The sequence below is a fragment of the Littorina saxatilis genome, linkage group LG17 (genome assembly GCF_037325665.1).
Source record: "Littorina saxatilis isolate snail1 linkage group LG17, US_GU_Lsax_2.0, whole genome shotgun sequence".
Lineage (NCBI taxonomy): Eukaryota > Metazoa > Mollusca > Gastropoda > Littorinimorpha > Littorinidae > Littorina > Littorina saxatilis.
The window spans coordinates 56371532-56397280 of record NC_090261.1 but is presented as its reverse complement, the minus strand read 5'-3'; the positions used below and the strand labels follow the sequence as shown (position 1 = coordinate 56397280).

General features: G+C 45.8%; 1 protein-coding gene and 1 non-coding gene across 2 annotated transcripts in view; both read left to right on the top strand.

Annotated features, from left to right (window-relative positions):
• LOC138951709 (adenylosuccinate synthetase isozyme 1 B-like) overlaps positions 1 to 25317 on the top strand; it is a 33449-nt gene extending 8132 nt beyond the window's left edge. Inside the window, exons 8-13 of the mRNA XM_070323272.1 lie at positions 1111 to 1237; positions 13984 to 14138; positions 15694 to 15818; positions 17151 to 17248; positions 21743 to 21892; positions 22255 to 25317. Coding sequence (XP_070179373.1) covers positions 1111 to 1237; positions 13984 to 14138; positions 15694 to 15818; positions 17151 to 17248; positions 21743 to 21892; positions 22255 to 22307 — 708 coding nt within the window. The 3' untranslated portion in view covers positions 22308 to 25317. The remainder of the gene's footprint in view (positions 1 to 1110; positions 1238 to 13983; positions 14139 to 15693; positions 15819 to 17150; positions 17249 to 21742; positions 21893 to 22254) is intronic.
• LOC138954032 (5S ribosomal RNA) lies at positions 5880 to 5998 on the top strand. The gene has a single exon (XR_011451699.1). It is a non-coding gene; the product is annotated as a 5S ribosomal RNA (ribosomal RNA).
• Positions 25318 to 25749: the final 432 nt, after the last annotated feature.

Genomic DNA, 25749 nt, shown 5'->3' with positions numbered 1-25749 from the left:
GATTTTGTGTCTGCCCTCTCCCTGCTGTGGAGCCCTAAAATATGATTATGTGTATGTGTGTATATATACAATATTGTTAAGCATTCCCTGTTCTGGTATACCTTCTTTCTGTTAAGTTGCTTGAAAAAGAGTATGTTGTGTGGTGTGTGTAGAGTTTTTGTAACTCTGTGTTGAAGATTTGTGCATGTTTGTTATTCAGGTATTTAACGTCAGTGTAAATCAGTGCTTTTGTCAAGATATTCATGGAGTTTTATTTATTTGTTTATATGTATGTTCAGGCCTAAAAAAAAAATAGGTGTGGTTACTGTAACCCGACCTACCCTATTTTTAGGGGCCGACCCTATAACTTTTTATTACATTTGTTAAAAAAATTTTTTTTTTTTAAAAACGAGTGCAGAAAACGCAATGAAAGCAAAAGCGCTCGAGTCGCACACTTATTTCCCTGTCAAGTAGGTTTAATTTGTACACATTAGAAAAAAAGTTTAACAAAAAAAGTGATTGCCTACCTTCCTACCCTATTTTTTTTGGTTATGTTACCTAAACCACATCTATTTTTTTTGGAGGGGGCCTCATTGAGTTGTGAGAAAGCAATTTTTAAATCTTCAAGATGACGGTGGATGGTTGTACTGTACCATTGTACATTGTTTTGCAGGGGTTAAATAACCAGAAATTGGATTTTGTTTCCATTTTTGAGTGACAAACTTCAAAGAAAAGGATGTTACAGGGACTTCAGAAAATAGTGTCACACTTAAAAAAAAGACAAATGAAAAACGAAGTACAGGTGCCGGGTTAAATGCAATCCAATCAGACAGGAGGATTCTGTTAAAAGTTCAGCGGTTGTTCATGTCCATTTTTGATGTGCTGCATGTTGATTTATGAAAGGAGTATCTGGTTAATTTTCGTGTGTTTTTCTGCTCTTTCCATGCCATTTGAGTGCAAAAGTTCCTTCAATCAAGACCAACATATTTTTTTCTCCTGAGAATGTGTGTTTAGTGAATGCTTTCGGACCTTGAGTGTTGTTTGAGGAGTTGAGCGTGTTCCTGCATACTTCACGGGGCAAAAACTTCCATCGTTTGAATAAGCGTTCAAGCAATGATTTTTGTGTTGTAGGAGTTGAGAGAGAGGGTCCGGCCACTAGTGCGTGAGACGGTCAGCTACCTGCACAAGTTCCTGGAGGCTGGGGACAAGATGATACTGGTGGAGGGAGCCCAGTCCACCATCCTGGATATTGACTTTGGTCAGTGCCAAATATTGGAAGAAGAGAGTACACTGGAACACCCCTTTTAAGGCATCTCCCCCTCCCCCCCCCCCCCCCCCCATAACAAAATTAGACTCCCTCCCTTTTAAGGCCCTGTTTTCTGAGATTTTCAGATCATACCCATTGTACATTTATCCCCAATTAAATTACATATCTTATCCCAACTCACATATAGCATTAAATTACATATCTTACCCAACTCACATATAACAATTAACCCTGGTTCAGTGCAAGTCACGCTGTACGCGTCCCCTTGGTAACAAGGGAGACCACTCTAAAAAAGAGTGACCAATACCCACAATGCCAGACCAACTAGACTGAAGTAAATTGCTATATGTGAGTTGGGTAAGTATATTAATCAAATGAAAATTTATTACTAAAATTTTTGAATTTACTTCAGTCAAGTGCTAGAACGCTGCATCGCATCACCTTGGTAACAAGGGAGGCAACTCTAAAAAGAGAGCTACCTTGACCCATAAACAGGACAAAGTCACGTGACTTCCTGACCTTGCCACCACATTGAATTCATTCTCTACTCGGCGCTCCGTGGCTACGGACGTGTTTTGCTTCGCTTAGGCTTTTCAGCCTTTCGTCTGACTTTTCCTTGGGTCGGACTTCACCTTGTAGTTTTCCTTGCACGTCCCTCTTCTCTTACTTTGTGTTTGGGGTGAGCATTTTTGCATATTTTTGTCGTTGTTTGCTTGACTTAGGTTGTTCTGCATTTAGAAAAAGATTTTTACACGCTTTCGTCCGCCATGTCGGATAGCGGTAAGAAGAAAAGTTCTAAGCAAGTGGCGGAGCCTTCTCCTGTTAAGAAACCCCCGCGGGTTAGGGGGAAGAATTTACCCGATGCTCCCCAGCATGTCGTAAGAGGCGACTAACGGATTCTGTTTTTCCTTTTACCCTTGTTAAGTGGTTCTTGTATAGAATATAGTCAATGTTTGTAAAGATTTTAGTCAAGCAGTATGTAAGAAATGTTAAGTCCTTTGTACTGGAAACTTGCATTCTCCCAGTAAGGTAATATATTGTACTACGTTGCAAGCCCCTGGAGCAATTTTTTGATTAGTGCTTTTGTGAACAAGAAACAATTAACAAGTGGCTCTATCCCATCTCCCCCCTTCCGCCGTCGCGATATAACCTTGAACTGTTGAAAACGACGTTAAACACCAAATAAAGAAAGAAAGTTCTCCTGTTAAGAAGCCTTCTCGTAAGTCGAAAGTCTCCTAGTCAAGCTGTTGTGAAGGTGTTAGACCCTTCGTCCAAACATTCTTTTGATGTTAAGATTGACATGCCTAAATCTCCTTCCATGCCGATTCTGCCTTCAGAATCTGTACCGGTGGCTTCCGGTTCTAGCTCTGTCAGTCATAAACAAGATGTTTCCGCTATTCTTTGCTCTTTGAGCGCTCAGGTTTCCTCCCTTTCAGCAGAGCTTTCGTCGACTAGGGCAGAATTTTTGTCTTTGCCTCCGGGTGTCGGCGATACGCGTTCCCTGGTCAGGGTGCGTGTCCCTCCCTCGGCTACAGTGACGTCGGCCGATGTGCATGCTGCATTCGATGCGGGCGACGGAGTCTCTCTTCTGCGTACTCAGGCCTCTTCTGGTGTTCGGCCTGACTATGTTCAAGGTATTTATCCTTCGTCAGGAGCTGGGTTCTCCGACCAACGCGAAGGGCGTATCCTGGAGGAAGTAGCTCCACCCGATGGCCGGGCAAGGAGTGAAAGTTCCGATCCCCTGGCTACGCCGTTCCGCTTGCGCGGGCCGGATCGACACAGCATTCCCCGCTTCCGCCCGGGGGGCAGGAAGCAGTCCCAAGGGGGGCACCGCTTGGGTATAAAATCCCTCGGGTGTCTTCCTTTCCGGTTGACGCTTTGCCTGGCTATCGCAGCCACGGCGGTAGTGTACTTCCGGGTTGCACGGAAGTGCGGGACTATGATTCGGAGTTCGGTGCTTCCGCTCAAGACGAAGAAGATACCAACTTCCGGTGACTATTACAGCTCCCCATTATGGGTGTCTTCCGGTAAAGCTTCACCAGACTATAGCAGTCAGTGTGTTAGCAGAATTCCGGCATGCACGGATGTGCAGGATTACGGTTCGGATTACGGTGCTTCCGATCAGGAAGAAGACACCAGTTTTTTTGGCTACTATCCGAGTTTACCCATGCTTTCGCATAGGCAGCGGAAGTCAGACCTGTTTACCAGTACGATTTGGGCGTATTTTGTACGCCAAAGTATTATCGGTACGCAAATACGCGACACACGCACAAAATACGCATAGGAAAAAGTCTAGAATACGTTTTCCGGTGTTGGTGTGCTGATTACGGGATGGTACAACTGATACCGGTTTCGGTCGAAGGGAGATAACCATGACAGCGAGTCTTCAGCTGTGGAAACCTTGTTCAGTTGTTGGCACGTGCGATCGTCTGGACAATCGTGGCAAAATGAAGCGGTAAAATGTGTCGGTTTCGGATGACTGTACCAAGTCTAAACAGCAGAAGCAGCAGATTTTCTTGGAGAAATATAAGAAAGAGCAAGGAATTGTGGAGTCTACTATGGGAAAAAGTCATGCACACTGCAAGTATTGTAAATCAGATTTCTCCGTTGCCCATGCTGGGAAATATGACATCGAACGACACTGCGGCATTTCCAAAACTCACCTGGACAAGGTTGCTGCAAAGAAATCCGCTGAAAGCTGCCAAGGAATTATGAAGTTCATTCCCGCAAAGCAAATCCTGCCAGAAGAAAAGGCTGTAGTCCGTGCTGAAGCAATGTTTTCTGAGATGATTGTAAAGATGAACTTTCCACTGTCAACCGCAGATGTTATTTCACAAACTTCATCTTTTCATTATCAATCTGTTTGGAAGACACTGGTTATAATGCTATAAACTGACAGGTAAATAAAATTGTTTTATCCCTGTTGTATTGGAAGGAGTTAAATTCTGAACGTGTTCACAAGACATGCTATTCTTACACAAACACGTTTGCACCCACGCGTACATTTTCCCTAGCCCATATGGCTTTGCTTGCAAAGTACACCAACTTTTTGAAAAATACACTCAACTTTTTGGGAAAGCACTCTTGCCTCGGGTTTAGGGTAAACAGGTCCGGGAAGTAGTTTCGCTGTACATTGAGGAAGGGGTGGTTGCTTCGGCAACTTGTCCGTACCACCACCTTCAGCTTTGGTTGACTTCCGCTCAGTTCGGGAGAAACGTGTTTCTTTTGGATCTGCGAATCTCCCTCTGTTGCCTCTTATATGGCCAAGTTTCTGAGCTCAACCTACGGCAAGTCAACTCACCGACTGACACAGTGCCGTTTTTGGCAGCTTACAGTACGGTGTCGGACTTAGTCAAACTGTGGCTTGCTCATGTGAAGCATCCCACTCCTCTCTCTCAGGGACCTGCCAGACGTAATCAGGTTTTCAACACTCCCGACATTTCACTCCTGATTTTGCAAAAGGGAAAGTATACCCTCATCTTTGCAGCCTCGGCATAGTCTTTCTCCTTTTTCAGCAAAAGGCCGCAACACCATCTCGTTCCGACCACCGAGGTTAAGCGGCATCGGTCTCGGTTACTACCGGGATGGGTGACCGTTTTGAATACGGGCCTGTCAGACATTCTTTTTAACTTTCAAGCTGCGGCCTTACAGCTTCAGCTGTCAATATAACACTTACCTCGACAGTACTATTCTTGCACATTATCTATTATAGGCCGAAAAAATTGGACAAAACGCTGAGTGGGTACAATTATCTCCCATAACCATGCGCCACTGTCCGAGTGCTTCCCCCTTACAGGATGTAGGTGGCGCGTCCTCTTTCTTTTTTCGCGCGTGTCAGACCGGCTGTGTTTCTGCTACGCTCCCGGATTATTTTGGACTAAGAGGCTTCTTTTCTGTGTGGACTATCACCTGTTGGATTATTGTGTGTTATTCCACTTCTGGCTTGAGGCTACGTTGTGTTTCCTTCAACTTGTGCCTCCGTTTTTGTGTGGCGGACTCGGCGTGCCTCCCGTCCTACTTCGTGGTGACCGGTCGTCTGCTTCTCGTTTCGCCGCATTCACTTGAGTATTGACCTAAATTTTCTTTGAATTTTGTTAATTCTCGGTCTTTAAGGGTACGTACAGGGCGAGGTAGGATGTCTCGTCCTGTTTTGGGCTCTGGTTCTACGGAACCAGAGTCTGCCGGGGGCAACCCTTCTCCGGGCGCCCAGCGTCATGTTTTACGCACGGAGAAGGGGATCTTTCGGCGCTCCGACTCTCCCTCCCCAAACGCTTTGCGTTTGCGGCGAGGGAGGGCGGAGAAAGCCTGTTTGAGCAAGCTCAATGCGAGCTTGCTCAAACAGGCTGGGCTTGAGCCTGGGACTTCGGGCGGGGCTGCGCCGTCGAAGGTTCGGGGAAGGTCGAGGGGAAAGAAAAAGCTTCTTTCTCCTTCTCCTTCAGTGGAACAAGCTTCCCCCCCTTCGACGCCGTTGTCCGGCCCTCAGTCTCAGGCTTCAGCTCCTCCCGGTTTCAAGCCTGGGGGGAAGGTTTCCTTCTCCTCCCTGGCTCGAATCCGGGGGCAGGTCGATTCCCAACCCTCTTTGGGGGTTGGTGAATCCGATCTAGGGGCTACTGGAGAGACTCAGGTTTTGACAGCCAACGGCCATACCACGTTGTAAACACCGGTTCTCGTCCGACCACCGAAGTTAAGCAACGTCGGGCCCGGTTAGTACTTGGATGGGTGACCGCCTGGGAACACCGGGTGCAGTTGGCATTAAAATCTTCCTTTTCCGGTGCCTCTCCTGTGCCCTCCTCGGTTTCCACCGCTGTGGAAGCCAGGAGGGACACGGGTCCTCCTCTGAACTCCCTCGCTGGGTCGTCTGCTGCTGTTTCGACAGTAGTTTCGGCCTTCTGGGGGGGGAGATCGGAGGAGATGACGGGGTCTCTGAATTCCCTCCCCGCTGGGGTTGGGATGCGAATTGACCCCGTTCAGGGCGGTCCTGTGGGGGCAGGGGTTTCAGGCTTCGTGCCTACGACCACTGCTACTACGGTTCCCTCTGACGTCCGTGTGACTGGTGGCTGTCCCTCTTGATAAGACGCTCCGGCCGACTAGTTACTGGACGTGGAGGTGTTCGACAGAACGTGGTACTTCTGTCGAATGGTCAGGGCGACGGGAACATTGTTTCTGTTGCTCAGACCGACACCTCCGACCGGACCGTCTTGACCCCACGCCATTCCTTAGCGTCTGGTGTTCGGGTGACGGATGGTCCGGACCAAGGGTCCGGAACGTTCCAGGCTTACGGGTCGGGATCGAACCGGACCCACGGGTCCCGACTGGACTTGACCTCCGGGTTTGGTCCGGACGGGACCCATGGTACGGGACCGTACCGGACCTTAGGGTCCGGTGCGGGACAGTACCTCTGGCCCTTGCCGGACCCCCGGACCTACGGGTCCGGATGGTACGGTACGGGACCAGTGGTTCGGTCGGGACCGGACCACCCGACCACCTCTGTTGGTCTGGGTGGTCTGGCACCGAACCGGAACACACCGGACCACCGGACCTACGGGTCCGGATGGTACGGTACCGGACCAGTGGTCCGGTCGGGGCCGGACCACTCGACCACCTCTGTTGGTCCGGGTGGTCTGGCACCGAACCGGACCATGCCGGACCTACGGGTCCGGATGGTACGGTATGTCCACGTCCGACCGAGCCACCCGAACACTTTTGTGGGTACGGATGGTTCGGTACCGAACGGGACCTCCGGATGCTACGGGACCGGACCGAACCTACGGGTTCGGATGGTCCGGTACCGGACCAGTGGTCCGGTCCGAACCGGACCACCCGACCACCTCTGTTGGTCCGGATGGTCTGTCACCGAACCGGACCATACCGGACCTACGGGTCCGGATGGTACGGTAGGTCCACGTCCGGACCGAACCACCCGAACACTTCTGTGGGTACGGATGGTTCGGTGCCGTACGGGACCTCCGGATGGTACGGGACCGGACCACAGGTCCGGTGTCCGGACCACCCTATCGGATCGGTCCGGACCACCCGACCACCTCTGTTGGTCCGGATGGTCTGGCACCGAACCGGACCTACGGGTCCGGATGGTACGGTATGTCCACGTCCGGACCGAGCCACCCGAACACTTCTGTGGGTACGGGTGGTTCGGTGCCGAACGGGACCTCCGGATGGTACGGGACCGGACCGGACCTACGGGTCCGGATGGTCCGGTACTGGACCGGTGGTCCGGTCCGGACCGGACCACCCGACCAACTCTGTTGGTCCGGATGGTCTGGCACCGGACCACCGGACTTACGGGTCCGGATGGTACGGTGTGTCCACGTCCGGACCGAACCACCCGAACACTTCTGTGGGTACGGATGGTTCGGTGCCGAACGGGACCTCTGGATGGTACGGGACCGGACCGGAACACCGGACCACCCTACCGGACCGGTCCGGACCACCCGACCACCTCTGTTGGTCCGGATGGTCTGGCACCGAACCGGACCTACGGGTCCGGATGGTACGGTACGTCCACGCCCGGACCGAGCCACCCGAACACTTCTGTGCGTACGGATGGTTCGGTGCCGAACAGGACCTCCGGATGGTACCGGACCTACGGGTCCGGACCTACGGGTCCGGACCTACGGGTCCGGATGGCCCGGTGCCGGACCACCCGACCACCTCTGTTGGTCTGGATGGTCTGGCACCGAACCGGACCATACCGGACCACGGGTCCGGATGGTACGGTATGTCCACGTCCGGACCTAACCACCCGAACACTTCTGTGGGTACGATGGTTCGGTGCCGAACGGGACCTCCGGATGGTCCGGCACCGGACCGGACCACCCTACCGGACCGGATCGGCACCCCCGACCGGACCGGACCGGACCATTTCTTTTCTGATCAGACCCGATGGGTTCCTGTTCAGTCTATAAATGGCGGGGGTTCGTTGGCTGGGCTGACCCAACAGTCGCAGGGTTGTTGTTTTTCTCCCCCTTCGGCTGCTGGAGACGTTTCGTTTTTGGGGCAGGGGTCTTCGCGGCCTCTTGCTTCTGTGGGCGTTTCTTCACAGCCTGCTTCATCGCTTTCGGCTCTTCCCCCTCAAGCTCCCTACACTCCTGCTTTTGAGGAGTTGTCGGGAAGTGAAGAGGAGAGTGAGTCGGAGGACGATAGGGAGGAGGATCAGGGTCGCCCTGAGGTTAACACTGATCCTCTACCCTTGCCGGTTTCTGATGGAACTTCCGAAGCTATGCTTCGTACTTTCCAACAGTACATGACAGACATCACGCGGCGTCTTGACGTCACGGATGCCTCTCTTAAGCGTCTGTCGTCTAGTGTTGACACACAGGACCTGGACCCGGGGTCTGAGGACGAGAGGCAGGAGGCTCGTCCTCGCACAGCTAGAAGGACGTTTGAACAGTTTCAGGACGTCCTTCCCTGAGACGCCCTCTCGTCCTTTGAGTCCGCTTCGGCCCGGGCGCGGGAGGCTCACGCCGCGTCTGCCGGCGGCTCGTTTTATGAACGATCCGTCCGCCGGCAATTCGCGTTCCACCCTAGTCTTAGTGCCACGGTGGAAGCGGCAGCACATCGCCTGAGGAGTACAGATTCACGTGCAAACGCGACCTATGTTCCTCGGGAGGACTCGGGTTCAGTGCCATGCTTTCCTTCGGGAGGCGCACCTCCACTGTTTCCTCGTGTCCAATCTGTTTCGTCCCTCCCTTTTCCCTTTGACTCTCGAACTCTCCCTTTCCAGACTTCGAGTGTTTAGGGTGGGGCTGACGGTGATGTGTTCGTTGGGGAGGTGCCTTCGGTCAAGAAGGTGGAACTGAGCTCTGCTTCGTTCCACAATCTTGAGGCCACCGTTTCTTCCACAGTCGAGGCCCAATCACAGGCCTTGACATGGATGAGCACGCTGTCCACACTGTTGGACCCTCCCGATCGGGCAGAGTCCGATTCCACTCGGGTCCTTGACACGGTTCGAGTGGATCGGGCTTTGCATGCCGTGCGATCGTGCGTGTCGTCTGCGGCAGAATTGGCCATTGGAACACGGGTCCACTTTATTGGCCCTGTTCCGTGATCATTTTCTGCCTACTTCTATAGTGCCTCCGGATATGAGGAAGAGTCTGAGGAACACGTTTTCTCAGCCTTCTTCCCTCTTTCATCCGGACACTGTTCGTTCTGTGGTGGAGTCCACACGCCAGAGGAACACTGATTCTCTGATGGTTGGCCTCGCTGCTTCGGCGACGGCGGCGGGGAGTAAGAGAAGTGCTACAGTCACCTCCAGCTCCCAGCCTCAGAAGAAGAAGAAGCCAGTTTCACTGCCTCCTTCTTCCTCCTCTTAGGCGCCTGTTGCGTTCCCAAGCAAGACGAAGGGTGCTCAGACAGGTAAGGGGAAGCAGCACCACCAGGGGGGGTGGTCGCAAGCCTGCGCCTGCCCGCCAGCAGAATTTTCAGTGAGTCCCGGCCCTACGTTGACGCCCCCTCAAGTTGCCCCTCTTTCGTCCGTCGGTTCCCTTTTTCGGGCCCGCGGCATGTGGGGCAGACTGGTCTGCAACCAGTTTTTCTTGAGGGTGGTGTGGTCGGGGTTTTCTCTACCGCTGTCGTCACAACCTCCATTGTCCGCTCTACCCTGGACGTTCCCCCCTCCTCGAGACCCTGCCAGATGGCAGGCTCTTCAGGACGAGGTGAACTCGTTGGTCGAGAAGAAGGCGGTCTACCCCCTTTCTCAGCCTTCTCCGGGGTTCTGCTCCCGCCTGTTCACCGTCCCCAAAAAGGACGGCCGGTTCAGGCCGGTGTTGGACCTCTCCACCTTGAACTTGTACCTTCACAGGTGCAAGTTCAAGATGGAAACCCCTTCGTCGGTCCGGTTGGCCATCCGGCCAAACGATTGGGCCATGTCTGGGACCTCCAGGATGCTTACTTCCACATCCTGGTGGCCCCGGGGTACCGACATCTGCTCCGGTTCGTTTGGGAGGGCACAGTGTTCGAGTTTCGGGCCCTCCCATTCGGCCTGTCCTTGGCCCCTCTGATTTTCAACGGGGACAACAACACCACATGCTTAGCTTACCTTCGCCACCAGGGGGGCACCAATTCTCGGTCCCTCTACCTGTTGGCGGAGGAGATTCTGCTCTGGTGCCAGACCAATCAGGTCCGGATGTCAGTCCAGTTCGTTCCGGGGAAACTGAACGCCCTGGTCGACATTCTCAGTCGGGGCGATCAGGTTCTCTCCACAGAATGGACCATCGCCCACAACGTTCTACAGCGTCTGTGGGCAAGGTGGGACCGTCCTCTGATCGATCGGTTCGCAACTCGATTCAGCGCTCGGCTTCCCAGGTACGTCAGCCCCTTTCGAGACATGAATGCGTTCCACTTGGACGCATTCACTCTCTTGTGGAGGCTCCTCGATGCTTACGCCTATCCCCCGACATCTCTGATTCCGAGGGTGCTGGCAAAATATCTGCAGGAACGACCAAGACTGATTTTGGTCGCGCCTTACTGGCCAACAGCTCTGTGGTTTCCAGATCTTCGCGGTCTCACCCACTTAGACCCTCTACCTCTGGATCTGGACGGGGGAGGTCTGCTCCAGCCTCGATCATGCCTCCCTCATCCACGTCCAGAGAGTCTGTGCTTGACCGCATGGCTCTTGTGCGCTCCAAACTGCTTGCACTAGGATTGCACAAGAGTTCAGTAGAGTTTTCCTTGAACGCTAAGAGGCGATCAACTAATCAGCTCTACGACTTACGCTGGAGAGCTTGGGCCACCTTCGCCTTGTCCAAGGGGATAAAGCCGCTTTATCCCTCAACACAGGCGCTGGAGAGCTTGGGCCGCCTTGTCCAAGGGGATAAAGCCGCTTTATCCCTCAACACAGGCGCTGGAGAGCTTGGGCCGCCTTGTCCAAGGGGATAAAGCCGCTTTATCCCTCAACACAGGACTTGGCCAACTTCCTGGTGGAAGTGTATCAAAAGAAGAGTCTTTCTTCTAAGACTCTTCTTGGATACAGATCTGCCATCGCTTCCACGATTGCGGCCGCTACTGGTCGCAGACCTGAACACTTGATCAGGTCCTCCCTCATCGCTAATGTCCTTTCGGGTATTAGCAATGCAGCGGTGTCTAAACCTCGGGTTTCATTTCCCAAGGGGGATGTCTTTCTGGTCCTCAAACTCCTGCGTAGCAATGAGTTTGAACCCCTGGCAGGCATCAGTATCAAGTTGCTGATTTTTAAGACTAATTGTTCCTCATCGCTTTAGCCACTTGCCGTAGACTCAGTGGTATTCAAGCTTTGAGTGGCCTGGACTTTGACATTGAGTTCACCACACAGCAGTGGTTGCCAGCATGGTCACGTCAGTCTAAGGTATGTTTCTTGGGTATATTTTCTTTTACGGTAGTACTGTTCGAAAATTGCCTGGGTATCTTAATCCTTGGATTTAAGTGATTTTGATTAAGGAGTTTAATACTCTACATATCACCCTCACACCACTCTGGTATTCTGTGCAAGAATAGTACTGTCGAGGTAAGTGTTATATTGACTGTAAGGCTTCTTTTTAAGCCTACTGTCTATATGATACTTACCGAGACAGTACTATTAGAGTTTCCCTCCCGCCTCCCCTCTTGATATGTTATGGGCTTTTTGAGGGTCTGCAGCTCATAAAGAAAGAGGACGCGCCACCTACATCCTGTAAGGGGGAAGCACTCGGACAGTGCTTGGGATCCACGGTGGCGCATGGTTATGGGAGATAATTGTACCCACTCAGCGTTTTGTCCAATTTTTTCGGCCTATAATAGATAATGTGCAAGAATAGTACTGTCTCGGTAAGTATCATATAGACAGTAGGCTTAAAAAGAAGCCTTACAATCGTACTCACGTTTACTCACACTCAAATTCAGCAGTACTTCGCTCCCGCGAGGGCTACATGTCCGGTTAACAGAAGTTCACCCTCTTTATTTCAAGCCAGCGTGTAGGGACATCAGTATTTAGCTCTCACTGATACCACTCCCTAGCCATTGAGGACAACGGTTGTCTTCTCTGGTGCTTGATTTCCTCTCAGAACTTCAGCCTTTTCTTTGAAAAGACCAGTGACATTCTGTCACACTCACGCAAACGGGGCCTTCCTCCTCACTCATTAGCCTTTTGAGATAAGGGAAGGAGGGGGGGGGGGGGGGGGGGGGGAGTGTTTTTGTATCTTGGACAGTTCTCCTTTGGGCTCCGTCCAGACTGTGCGAGATAGAACATGGGCCTACTTCTAGGCCTTACGTGAATTAGGCTATGCTTCTCCCTAATCTTGTCAGTGTGACTTGTTTAACTCGCATTATAAGATGACAGGTCTATTTTCACAGAGAGACCATATGCTGGATAGGGTTCAATACAAAAGATCACAGCAAGACAAGTCTGAGTCTTTTGGTATCAGAGTTTCTACGCTCCACAGATTTTGAACCGCTACATTCTGCTAGCCTTCATAAACATTACGTGCGAAACGTTCTCCCTTTTACTCCTAGCTACAGTGTGCAGAGGTAGCGAGATTCACACACTCTTTGGCTTACAGGGAGATGTAGGTTTCAATAGAGGCTCTCTACCTCGCTCTGCTTCCGGCCAGACTTCTTAGTCTGGCATCAGAATCTAGGACAACCATCTCCGATGGTTTTATAGTTTTCCTCTTTATAGGATTCTCGCCATAGGCGACCCATTATTATGAATCTGACCAGTTATATCACTATGCTCCTTCCTGTCTCATACAAGGGGTTTAAGATCATAAGCAAAACTACTCTTATCGTCTTTGAACACAAGGGTAGATAGGGACATATCTACGTTGGTGCTAAAATCGGTAGGATATTCTGAAGTCCTTGACTCCGCCAACTGGAGATCGTAGGAGCTCTCTATCAACCTTCACCTGCGTGACTTTTCCAGCGCGCGACAGGACGGTTCCAATGCGCTACCGGCAATGGTAGCAGCAGGGCAAATTATTGCCTAGCTCATAGATTGAGCATCCCACCGCCTTCATTAGCAATCTGCTATATATGAGTTGGGATAAGATATGTAATTTAATCGAAAATTTTAGTAATAAATTTTCATTTGATTACTTACCCAACTCACATAGTTAATTACCTCCCGCCTACCCCGCTAGTGGGGTTGTTCTAAAAAAAGAGGGAAGGTTTTTCTACGCTTTCGTACAAATGAATTCAATGTGGTGGCAAGGTCAGGAAGTCACGTGACTTTGTCCTGTTTATGGGTCAAGGTAGCTCTTTTTTTAGAGTTGCCTCCCTTGTTACCAAGGTGATGCGATGCAGCGTTCTAGACTGAAGTAAATTGCTATGTGAGTTGGGTAAGTATATTAATCAAATGAAAATGTATTACTAAAATGTTCGATTTAAGACTCCCTCCTTTTTAAGACCTGATTATTTCAGATGTTTTTTGGTCTTAAAGGAGGAGTTCCGTTATATACAAAGATGGTACATGTGTGATCTTTTTCTGTCTTAATTTTTCAATGGTGATTATTGGTTGTGGCATGGTTCGAGAAATGGCAACTATTAACACTAGATCTGCAAGAGTGAGAGAGCGTGTGTTTATGTACACGTTCACACTGATTTTGTGTGTGATTACGATGTTGTCAGCTATGTTGATCTGAATTAATAAAGTATATGCAGATGTTTTTTGACTGGATGTTGATTCTGTGATTTTCAGCAGGTGAAAAATTATCAGTGCTGATGTAGTGAAGAATTGTTAAAGTTAAATTAATTTGTTTGTTTCATTACAGGTCTTTACCCGTACGTGACATCATCAAACTGCAGTATTGGAGGCGTGTGCACAGGGCTTGGTATTCCACCTCACGTCATTGGGGATGTGGTGGGTGTTGTCAAGGCCTACCTCACCCGCGTGGGAGCTGGTGGCTTCCCCACCGAACTCGACGATGTGAGTTGTCAATCATTCATCAGGCATAGTTTGGTATTGTCGGTTTTTTGTTGTTGAAGATGACCATTGCTCAGGATTGGGTTTTATGGTCTGGTGGGTTGAAAAGTACCAGGAATGCTCTCCCAGTTATGGAAAAGTGCAGCACTTGAAGTACTGGAAGCTTTTGTGGAGTGAACTTGTGTTGACAGGAAAGACCGATGAGATTTTGATCAGCATGTCTTGTAATAGATGTTTTGAAAAAAAACAGAACAACTCCTGTTTAAAGGCACAGTAAGCCTCCCGTAAACCATCACAAAGCTCCCCGAGCGTCTACATACAGTACAAGCATACTTCCATTTGAACGCTCACCGAACGGGAACATCCTGGCTGCTTTCTGTCGAGCGTGAGAAATGTTCGAAGAATTTATTTTCGTGGACTTGCTCCTCTACAACAATGGCGCCTCGTTTTGGTGCTGGACGGCTGTTATGAATATTCAATACCGGAAATCACGCCCGGACAGTAAGCCTCCCGTAAACCATCACAGGTACTGTCAGGCTTTTACACACAGTTCAAACACCCCTCCATTTGAACGCTCACCAAACGGGAACATCCTAGGTGCCCTACGTAAAGAGCGAGCAATTTTTAAAGAATTAATTTTGCAGATTGTCTCGAACACTTTTTGGACCCATCCTGAACTCAGGTCAAAAATGAGTTACTTCCCTTCGGGTCTCATTCTATCGATGTAAACTGGCGATAGCCGTGTATCGATGATTATTAGAATGTTTTTGGACCGTGGTGCGTTTTTGCGCTAGACCTAACTTTTAAAATCTAAATAATAAATTGACAGCTTGTTACAAAAACATTCTTTAATCATAAAAGAATTCTTTTTTCATCAAGACAAGATCAGTACAATTCGAAGTTGTGAAAGTTTGAAAAAAGAAAAGCCCGGAAGCAGGGTCACGCAAGGGTCGTAGCAGACGACGGTTTATGCATATCGCTGTTCCTCTCAACAGTCAAAAGCCATCGCTAGAGTTCTTGTGAACCACAGCCGTTTGTTTCGTGCATAAAAACGTGCTATTGTAGATAAGCTCACATCGAGTTGCATTCAAATGACTAACTGACGACTACATTGTGAAAAAGGGAAACTGGATCACACGGGTTCACGATGGCTCAGGGGTAAGATAAACCACGCAAAAATAAATTCTTTGAAAATTGTTCGCTCTTTACGGAGGGCACCTAGGATGTTCTCAATCGGTGAGTGTTTAAATGAAAGGGTGTTTGTACTGTGTGTAAAAGCCTGACCGTATCTGTGATGGTTTACGGGAGGCTTACTGTGCCTTTAACCCATCAAAACTTGTTGCGAATTAATAAAAGTTGTCTTGTCACGTGTTATCTTTGAAGTCATTCAGAATGACCTTTCACTTTAGAATAATCCTGCGTGCGTCTCTGTGTATTTGTGTGTGTGTGTGTTTAACATAATGCTAACCGTGGGAAACTACCTGACAATATGTTCTACTTTGAAGATTTGCGAGCTTTGCTCGTAGCGTTGTTTCATTCTGTTCTTTTTATTGTTCAGGAGATGGGAAAACTACTCCTGGACCGTGGCCACGAGTACGGTGTGACGACAGGCCGACCACGGCGCTGTGGCTGGCTGGATCTGGTCATGCTGTCCTACTCCAACATGATCAACGGCTTTACTGGGTACGTTCACTGTGCTGGGATGGCCAAATCTCACTTGCCAGCTGGGCGAGTAACTTCAAGAATCTCATTGGTCCGCCACAGATATCACTAGGCATACCCCATTCTATTATTAATTTTTGACTGTCAGAAACACACATAATAGCGGCTATTTCATACACAACCGTGCTGTTGTCAGCGATAAACAGGCTTTCCCAGTGTTTATATGGTTCTTAAATCGATGGTACATGTACCACTGAAAATTGTTTTGCGTTCGACCAGCATATTCACTGGCCAACCGGGCAAGCTGCCAGACGGTTTCTACTAGCCTAGCGGAATTATTACTTACCCCCGGCGATCGTGCGGCCGATTTGACTATCCCTAACTTGTGACATTGTATTGTACGCTAAGTGTTTGTTTGTTCAGGGGGAGGGAGGTATGGTTGTTCGGGGAAGCTAGTAAATATGCGGTGTGTGGAATAGGCCTGTTGATCATCATCCATTGCTTTACTTTTTTCCCCCTCAATCTACGTGTGTTCTCCTACAGTATAAGCAGGGTTCTTTCTTTGTTGTGAATTCTTGAGAAATGTGAATTTCAAAAACATGTGGGGCGGGGATGTAGCTCAGTCGGTAGCGCGCTGGATTTGTATCCAGTTGGCCGCTGTCAGCGTGAGTTCGTCCCCACGTTCGGCGAGAGATTTATTTCTCAGAGTCAACTTTGTGTGCAGACTCTCCTCGGTGTCCGAACACCCCTGTGTGTACACGCAAGCACAAGACCAAGTGCGCACGAAAAAGATCCTGTAATCCATGTCAGAGTTTGGTTGGTTATAGAAACGCGAAAATACCCAGCATGCTTCCTCCGAAAGCGGCGTATGGCTGCCTAAATGGCGGGGTAAAAACGGTCATACACGTAAAATTCCACTCATGCAAACCACCAGTGCACGTGGGAGTTTCAGCCCACGAACGCAGAAGAAGAAGAAGAAGAAGAAAAAAACCATGTAAATGTCGTCAAATGGTATGAATGAATGTAAATTTCAAAAATCCCCTTAAACACCCCCCCCCCCCCCCCCCCCCCCCAATTGTAAATTTCAGGGATTTTGCATTACTTCAGTGGAAACCCTGCATAAGACACAATCCCCAAATAGTGGTCAATGGTAGAACTGTTGGGTTTACCGGGAATAAAGGAGAGAGCCTTGCACAAACAATATACTGTATGTGTATTCCATTGTGATAGGGATCTCACCTGGAGTGTAATGGAACCATGCTTTCCAGACAGTGGTGGACAGTTCTAACATGTGTAACAGATTATGCATGAAGCTGGGAAACAAGTTCTTGATTGAGTGGTTCTTACTTTCAGGCTGGCAGTTACCAAACTGGACATCCTGGATGTGTTTGATGAGGTGAAGGTGGGTGTCGCCTATCACCTGGATGGCGAAAAGGTGGAAACTTTCCCAGGTAAGATGATAAACTGTTAGGCTTTTCTTCAAAATTCCATGAACACTACCTATTGGGCATTTGTTCTAAATGCCAGCAAAGAGGCACTTATGACGAGTTGTGTGATACGTGATGTACAGTTTAAGGGCAGACCGGGTAGGCAAAATGAGTTATTTTTGGTCTCATACACCTTTTTGGGGTTGTTGCATTTTTCACACCTTTGAACATCCTGGAATGCATTCAATAATCTGCTTTTGTCATTTTAGACATGTATTCATGTAAATAAAACCATTTTCAAACCGATGTTTTGTTGTTTTTGTCTGTGTTTTATCAAAAAAATCGAAAAAATGGTCAACTTTGGATACTCCGTGCTGGTAAATGTGCGCACATGACATGACCCTTCGCTGTTCAAACTGTGTGGAAATTTCCGTTCTTCAAGATGACGTCATCACCGTTGGGGAATTTCCGTTGACATAGGCACAAAGAGAGAGAATCCGTTCCAACCGAAACCCCGGAATTAATATATGCAAATATATGTAGGTCAAAGGCATTTGGCGCAAGCGCAGTAGACAACTTATCAGTCCCCCGGTGTCAACAAATCCATGACGTTTTCACCGATTCAGCAGCATTTTTCAAAGTTTTGAGCTGCGGAGAACAACCCTAACATTGGAAATGTTCGGCATAGTGGCAAGAAATATCAGAGAAAGATGAACCAGCAGCAGCGAACAGTAGAAGGAAGTAACAACACTCCGAAATGAACCAACATTATCGTATTGAAGCAGACGACATTCTAAGATTCTTGACTCGACGAGGTGGGTTTTGCTTCTTTCTCTTTTCGATCTTGTTTGTTTGACAACGTGATTTATTGCACATTGTTATGTTGTTGTTGTTGTAAGAATGTGTTAGGGTTTGCAGGTAAATGATAAACAGTTTGTGTCTGAAGTATTTTGCGTGTTTCTTGATCCAATTTACTGACCATGCCGCTCGCCGCACCCCCCCCCCCCCCTCCCTCCCTCCCTCCCTCCCTCGATCATCTCTGTGATATCGTCTTCACAACCCCTATTTTATTGTTCTTCGCTGGCCAGTCCTTGAGAGCTTACTATGGTGTAACATGTCATCATTATTCTTTGTCTGGGGTCAAACTGAGAAGCAGCATCTGAGCGATGTACGACTGACACAGTTTCTGTTTCTGGTCATTGACCGTAGGAAAATAAGTACCCTACTAGAGAGCGTTCTCTAATTCTAAAGGATTGGTTTACACCAGCATGGCTGACCAACCTATCATTGACAGCAATATTGTTGTCAAATCTTTTCCATTAACTAAGGAATAAAAAAAATAGATCCAATTTACTTCACCAAAGAAAAAAAAAAGAGTTAAACTAAAGGACTGGGGATGCAACTCATGAATCAAAAGCATAAAGATCACCTGCAAACAGTGCTAGGTTTAGGAAATCTGAAAATGTATACACACACACAGAACACACACACACACACACAAAACAGACAAGAAACAAGCAAATACATAGCAAGTGTGATGAAATAAATTAATTTTAAAAGAAAAATATGAAAAGAAAGAAAGAAAATAATTCAGCTAGTTTCAGTATTAGTTCCTGTGTGTATGTGATTGTGTGGTTACTCAAATCCCATAGTAAACTTGACATGTAAATTTTGTGATAGGGGCCAATTAATGAATGTCTTTTGTGTGTGTGTGTGTGTGTGTGTGTGTGTTCGTCAACCGACATATGTGGGTACGAGCCGCTGAGGTGGTTGTAAGAAAACCCGCCTGGTTCAGTGGTTGGGGGCTGATTGGGATTTCTGATTTACCGGCCTAGCCAAAAAGTTGAGGTACACCCCATGTAACATGGTCATTTGCAAAATAAAGTACAAGCACTTGTTGACGTTTATATTGAGTCTTAAATTTTGCAGCTTATTACAAACAAAAACCATGGACAGTTGTATCAAATATTAAATCAGTGTTTGTGTATTTATTAGGTTGGAGCAAGGGGAGAGCCAGTCCTCCTGTGGTGGCAGCGAGGAGAAAGATTGACCTGATGGAAAAGTTTGCTAAACCGGAACTACCCTCTTCCACAGCAGAAACATCAGCTTTGCCATCTTCTGACCAACCATAAGAAGATACAGTTACTTTGCCATCTTCTGACCCATCACAAGCAGATATGGATACTGGTACTGTGCAACGTCACTCCGCTGACATGTGTTCGGGTTTTGTCAACATTGATCAGCTCAATCTATCGCTGAAAGGTCTGTATCCTGTACTGAATGCTTGTCTGATAGCAGTCTGATTATGAAAGAAGGTGATGCATCAGCCCAAGGATTTGCACAGGCCCTGCATCTGGAGTGCATATGAGTGTCCATTCAAGTCTGCAGTTGTTTACTCTTCTCCCGGTGTTTGCAACGCTTCGGGTGGTAAAGTTGCATTTTAAATAATCCGCGTATGACCATGTTGGTACATGGAAAGGGACATTCAGCTTTACAGAAATTTGCTGCAGTGTTAGGATTGAGCACAGAAATACTGTAATTAAAATGTTGCAACTTTTGAATGGCTTGATAGCTTTGTTCCATTTGTGTATATATAATTATGTAATGTTGTTGATGATTTGTGAAGCATCATTTCTATGCAATGGAATAAGAAATCAGTGCATCCGTTGGGTTTTTATGAGTCTGACAGTTTGGTTCTGATCAATATTTTCATATCAGCACAAACACAGATAATTGACTTTTTTAATGTTTTCATATAATTTTTTTTTAAATAAAAAAATCTGATAATTTGATTATCAAATCATTTCCCCTTCATAGTTAAAGTGTTATTCTGGTTAAAAAAAAACCACCCCATTAATTCAAGCTCTACTGTGGTACTAGTTTACCGGGGTACTAGTGAGACTCTTTTACATGCTGTTTTCTCTACATGTAATTTGAGACAAAATGTGGTAATTAAAATGTAACTTTTGAATGGCAAGATGGATTTGTTCCAATTTTGTATATGTTGTTTATGATTTGTGAAGCACCATTTCTGTGCATGGAATAAGAATACAGTGGATTCCTTGTGTTTTTATGAGTCCGACAGTTTCGTTTTGATTCATATCTGCACTAACATAGATGAGTTTTCAAATGATTTTTTTTAAAAAGTCTGGATAATTTGATCGTCAAATCATTTCCCCATCATAGTAAAGTGGTTATTCTTATAAAAACATATCAATTCAGGCTGCACTGTGCTACTAGTTTGAGGTACTGGTTGGAATCTTTCAAATGCTGTTTTCTCTGAATGTAATTTTCAGACAAACATCTGTAATTAAAATGTTGCAACTTTTGAATGGCTTGATGGATTTGTTTCATTTTTGTTTATGTTGTTTATGATTTGTAAAGCGTCAGTTTTGTGTATGGAATAAGAGTTAAGTGCATTGGTTGGGTTTTTATGAGTCTGACAGTTTGGTTCTGATTCATGTTTTCATATCGGTACAAACAAAGATGGTTGTTTTCATATGATGTATATAAAACAAATCCTGATAATTTGATTGTCAAATCCTTTTCCCTACATAGTAAAGTGGTCATTCTGATAAAAACATATGAATTCAGGGTGCACTGTGCTACTGGGTTTTTTATGTACTGGTTCAAATCTTTAAAATGCTGTTTTCTCTGAATGTAATTTTCAGACAAAACGCTACAATTAAAATGTTGCAACTTTTGAAAGGCTTGATGGATTTGTTCAGTTTTTGTATATGTTGTTTATGAGTTGTACAGCATCAGTTCTGTGTATGGAATAAGAGTTCAGTGCATTGGTTGGGTTTTTATGAGTCTGACAGTTAGGATTTCATGTATTTTTCTTATCAGAACTGAACCGGTAACTGAAAATGCTAAATTAAAATAATATATTGCTTAGAAATGCTTTTCGATACACAGAATTATTAAACACACACATATTGCTGCAAAGAAGAAAAATTGGATCAAAACATGCACTGGTTCACAAACTGCAACATTTTAAAAAAAGCACATTTTATAACGTTTTTCTCACATTTTGGTGAATAAAACCCCCAAAAATTGCTTTTCACTCAAAATTTAAAATGGTTTCCCTTAATTAGGTTATTCTGCTTGCAAAAATCAAACAAGCAGCAAGCTGTTTCCAAAATAAAAAGAAAAAGTGCTTGCCTACCCTGTCCCCCCTTAATTTGTTTGCATTGAAGTTGATGAGTAAGTGATACCTCATGAAATGTAAAGTTTAATTAGTATGTGAGGACTATAGTTCAGAACCCTTGTTGATTTCTTCTTGGGTTTTCACCATTGTGATGAAAAGGATAGGATTTGTCAACATGCAACATATCAGCAGATCTGAAGCAGTATGTGATAACAAAAAGTGCTTTTGTCGATGTTTAACAGTAGAGTTTGAGCGACTCATCGTCTGAAAATCATTTCATTGTCTACAGTAAGCGCCAGTATTTTGACGCTGTAGCACAGTAATGATTTTTATTCAGCGCCGCTCAACCAACCTATTACATTTTTCAGCCTCTGATGACGACTTGAAGAGGTTAAAGGTGGAATACCTGACCCTGCCAGGCTGGAAAACCAACACGGAGGATGTACGCAAGTGGGAAGATTTACCCAAAAACGCCCAGCGCTATATTGAAGTTATACGGGACAAGCTGAAAGTTCCAGGTTAGTTGATTTCACACCGTTGAGGGTATGTGTGTTTGTGAGGGGTGAGGTGCATATTTCACACTATTTTTTTAGTATTTCTGCTGTAAACTTTTCATGACATTTGAATGCGATTCTTTGGACGGCTTACTTGAATTTTTCATTTATTTTATTTTATGGCCAAGGGGTAATCAATTTCAGGAAGTACTGTGACTGGAGATCCTTGCTAGAAAGAGAAATGTACTTCAAGATGATGTTCGAGTTCGATGTTATGCTTTAATTGAGTTGGATAGAAACCAGGCAATTTCGCTTATCGGATCTCAGTAAGCAATCCGTTAGTTACTATCGATATCATTAATGTGAGCTTTTCTCTCGGCTTCCAGTGAGATGGATTGGCGTTGGAAAGGACCGGGACTCCATGATTGAAATTCCTTGAAGCAGCTATCTTCTTTCCTGCATCCAAAAGACTGGAGAACTGTAGCACAGAGTTTTACCATCCCGTGATACCAACATTCTGTAGTACAACGGTCTGGTTGAGATGAGATGTGCTTTTTCAAACCATGTACAGTAGTTTTTCCCTTTTTGTGTGTGTGAGGATTTTTCTTCATCAATTGTGGTGAAATGTGTATTGGAGGTTGTAGAATGTCTAGTTTGGGTAATAATATTGGTTGTCAAGAGTACCAACAAGCAGACAAGACACTGTTTGAAACTCGGGTAAAGGGTCAGCGCCCTATTCAGAGATTGTGCACCTTTTTGTGGTATTATTCTTTTAATTTTTGTCTTTTTTTTATTGTTATCAGAATTTATTTGATCTTTTATGCTGTTGAGTAAAAGCATTGGCTAATACACCAATGTCCGGAAACATGCCAATAAGATTACTGTTCTGGAGAGTCCTTGTTGAGCAGAGATGGTATGGGAAAGCGCATGCATGTCAGGGGAACAGCATTGCTGGTGCTCTTTCAGAAACATATCAGCGGAGTTGAGAGTGTTGGTTTGATGAGTTAGAACTTATTGCATGTATGTAAGTGTGCATCAGGGGTGATTGTGTGATGTGGTCAGATTTTAATTAGCACTGATATTAGCACAGGCATATTAAAACTCAAAGAAAATTAAGTTGTTTTTGATGAAATTACCATGTTTTTTTGTGTGCGTTTTAAAAGGAGGCTGACAGTTTATTTTTATTTTTATCCAATTTGTTTTTACATCACATTTTTTCTTTGAATTGCATGCATGGCTTGTTTTACCCAGTATTGTTAATGTTTCTTGCCGCTTCATTGCATTTAGTGTCCAAGTCACATGGTTTTAGTCAGTTGTTGAAAGCTGGTCTGGTTTGGTTTTTGTTTGAATCTCCTGTCATTGTGTTGGAAGTATGTATCAGCTCATTATTTTCTGTATCCTGTTCATGCAATCCCCCCCACCCCCCCAATGACAAAAAAAATTAAAAAAATTCTGTAGCTTTTTAAATTTTGTTCACAAGGCAAGAGTAACTCAGGTCAGCTCCACAGCTAGGTAATAGATGATGTTCGGAAATAACAATGTTGGGTTTGTATGGGTTGTGAATCCCGGTCGCGGCCGCCTGGTGGGTTAAGTGTGGAGATTTTTTCCATCTCCCAGGTCAACTTATGTGCAGACCTGCTAGTGGCTTATCCCCCTTCGTGTGTACGCGCAAGCACAAGACCAAGTGCGCACGGAAAAGATCCTTTAATCCATGTCAGAGTTCGGTGGGTTAGAGAAACAGGAAAATATCAAGCGTGCTTCCTCCGAAAGCGGCGTATGGCTGCCTAAATGGCGGGGTAAAAACGGTCATACACGTAAAATTCCACTCGTGCAAAAACACGAGTGTACGTGGGAGTTTCAGCCCACGAACGCAGAAGAAGAAGAAAAGTATGGGTTGTAAAAGAGTGAATACCCTTGCTTTTATTGTTTACATTTTCCCACGTGACATTATAAGCCGGTCACTAGCAAGGGGTGTGTGTGTGAAACACATGGAGGATAGCTCGACTCAATAAAAGGAAGAGTATTCACTCTTTCACACCCCATACATACCCGACAACATTATTTCCAAGGTTCGTCTATTGACATACAAGAAGGCTTTAGCAGTTGTTTTCAAGCATTAGTCTAATTCAAAAGTGCTGCAGGGATCTGTCAAATTCCTCTTTGCGTGTATCATTGGAAATGCTCTTCAAAATGGTTTCATGCTTACAATATTTGTAAAATTGTGGGCTTGATGACTGACTTTGATTGACTCTTAGTTTGCGGAATGCACATGTAAAGAAATATTTTTGTAATGATAATTTTAAATATAACATGATGGGAGTTTGGCACCTTGATAAAGTTTGGTGTGATTTTGCTCAGACATTTTGACTGCTGATGAAACAAGAGGGACATACATACTCTTGTGGTGCACTTGTAGCCATGTATGTTGTTGTGGTGTGACTATTACAATTTTCCAATCCTCTATTTTTGTAATCAGTACTTCCTTGTGTTACTCATGAATTTTCCCACAAAAGACATGCTGTAGTTTCAGAAGAGATTTTTCCACATTTCCAGTTGGATTTTATATCCATGGTATTTTTTGTGTCTTGGCATTGTACAAAAAATTGACATTACATCCGCATACAGTACAGTAAATGTTTAAAATTATTTTGTGTAATTAGATTTCAAAGGCATTCGACTGCAAAGGATAGGTCTGGAAGATTGTTATTACAGCTTCCTTTTTGAGATAGCCAAAGATGACCAGTCCAAGACAATCATTTCAAGAGGAAGAATTTTCTCTTTAGTTTCAGATTGCTTTTTAATTTTGGTGTCATGTAAGTTAAGTGGCTGTGGTTTAATGATAGTTTGGTGATAGTTCCTGTAGTTTGCCTTTTAAATCCAAACATGATGCGACTTTGCCAACATTATTTGCAAAAATGACAAAACACTGTTGAGTCACTATTTTCCCCCTTCAAACCAGTATGTACATTTAGATCAATGGCACCAGGACACTTCAGGCAGGAAAGACACGCTCCTTTCCAAACCCCATATCTAGTACGTACTCAAAATTATGTGTACATTCTTTTTTGTGTGTGTATGTGACTGTATAATGACCATGCAACAGGTAACATGACATCACGCTGCTGTCAGTGTCAACACAACTCCAAGGGTGGTGTGCATGAGAAAGTGCCCAACTTGGTGGGACCCACTCACAGGTTCAGATTGGAAGAAGTTTCAGACACATCTGAATTTTAAGAGGTCTGACCCAGCACTTGGTTCCCAAGCCCAGCTGGGTTTTTTCTCATGCCCACCACCCCATGGCCTTTGACTTGACATCAAAGTCGGGGTCCTTGTGTTGTGTACATCACCTGGGCATTGTGTATTGCTTTGTTGTTTTTGTTACCAATTTGATGCAGCTATCTCCATGAATAACCTTTTATGATCTTGAATAAAATGGGTGGTAATTTTTACTGACTGACGATTGTCATCAGTGTGAGAATGAACCAGTTTTCAGTGAGAATGAATGAGGGTTGTGAGTGAGTGTGGACGGTTTTTTTTATGTTTGTACATGTACGTTTCTTTGAACTTGTTGGTCAGAGATCTTCCAAGAGACTGCAAGCTACCACCTTTAACACTTCAGTTTGTGTGACAAAGTACATTAGCATTAAAAAAAAAAGAAGTTATTTATGAGTTGGTGTTAACATAGACACATGTTAAAATTCTAAAGTTTATCTTCAGCAATGCAGGTTTTCAGGAACATTATATCATTAGTGAAATGACAGGCACTTCTCACATCCTTGGAATGTAATTCCCACTTATAATGCTTGTCATAAAGTTAGTAAAGAATCCTTGGACACGGTCTTCAAAAGTTACAGCTTTCATAGTGTTGCTGAGAAATGTAT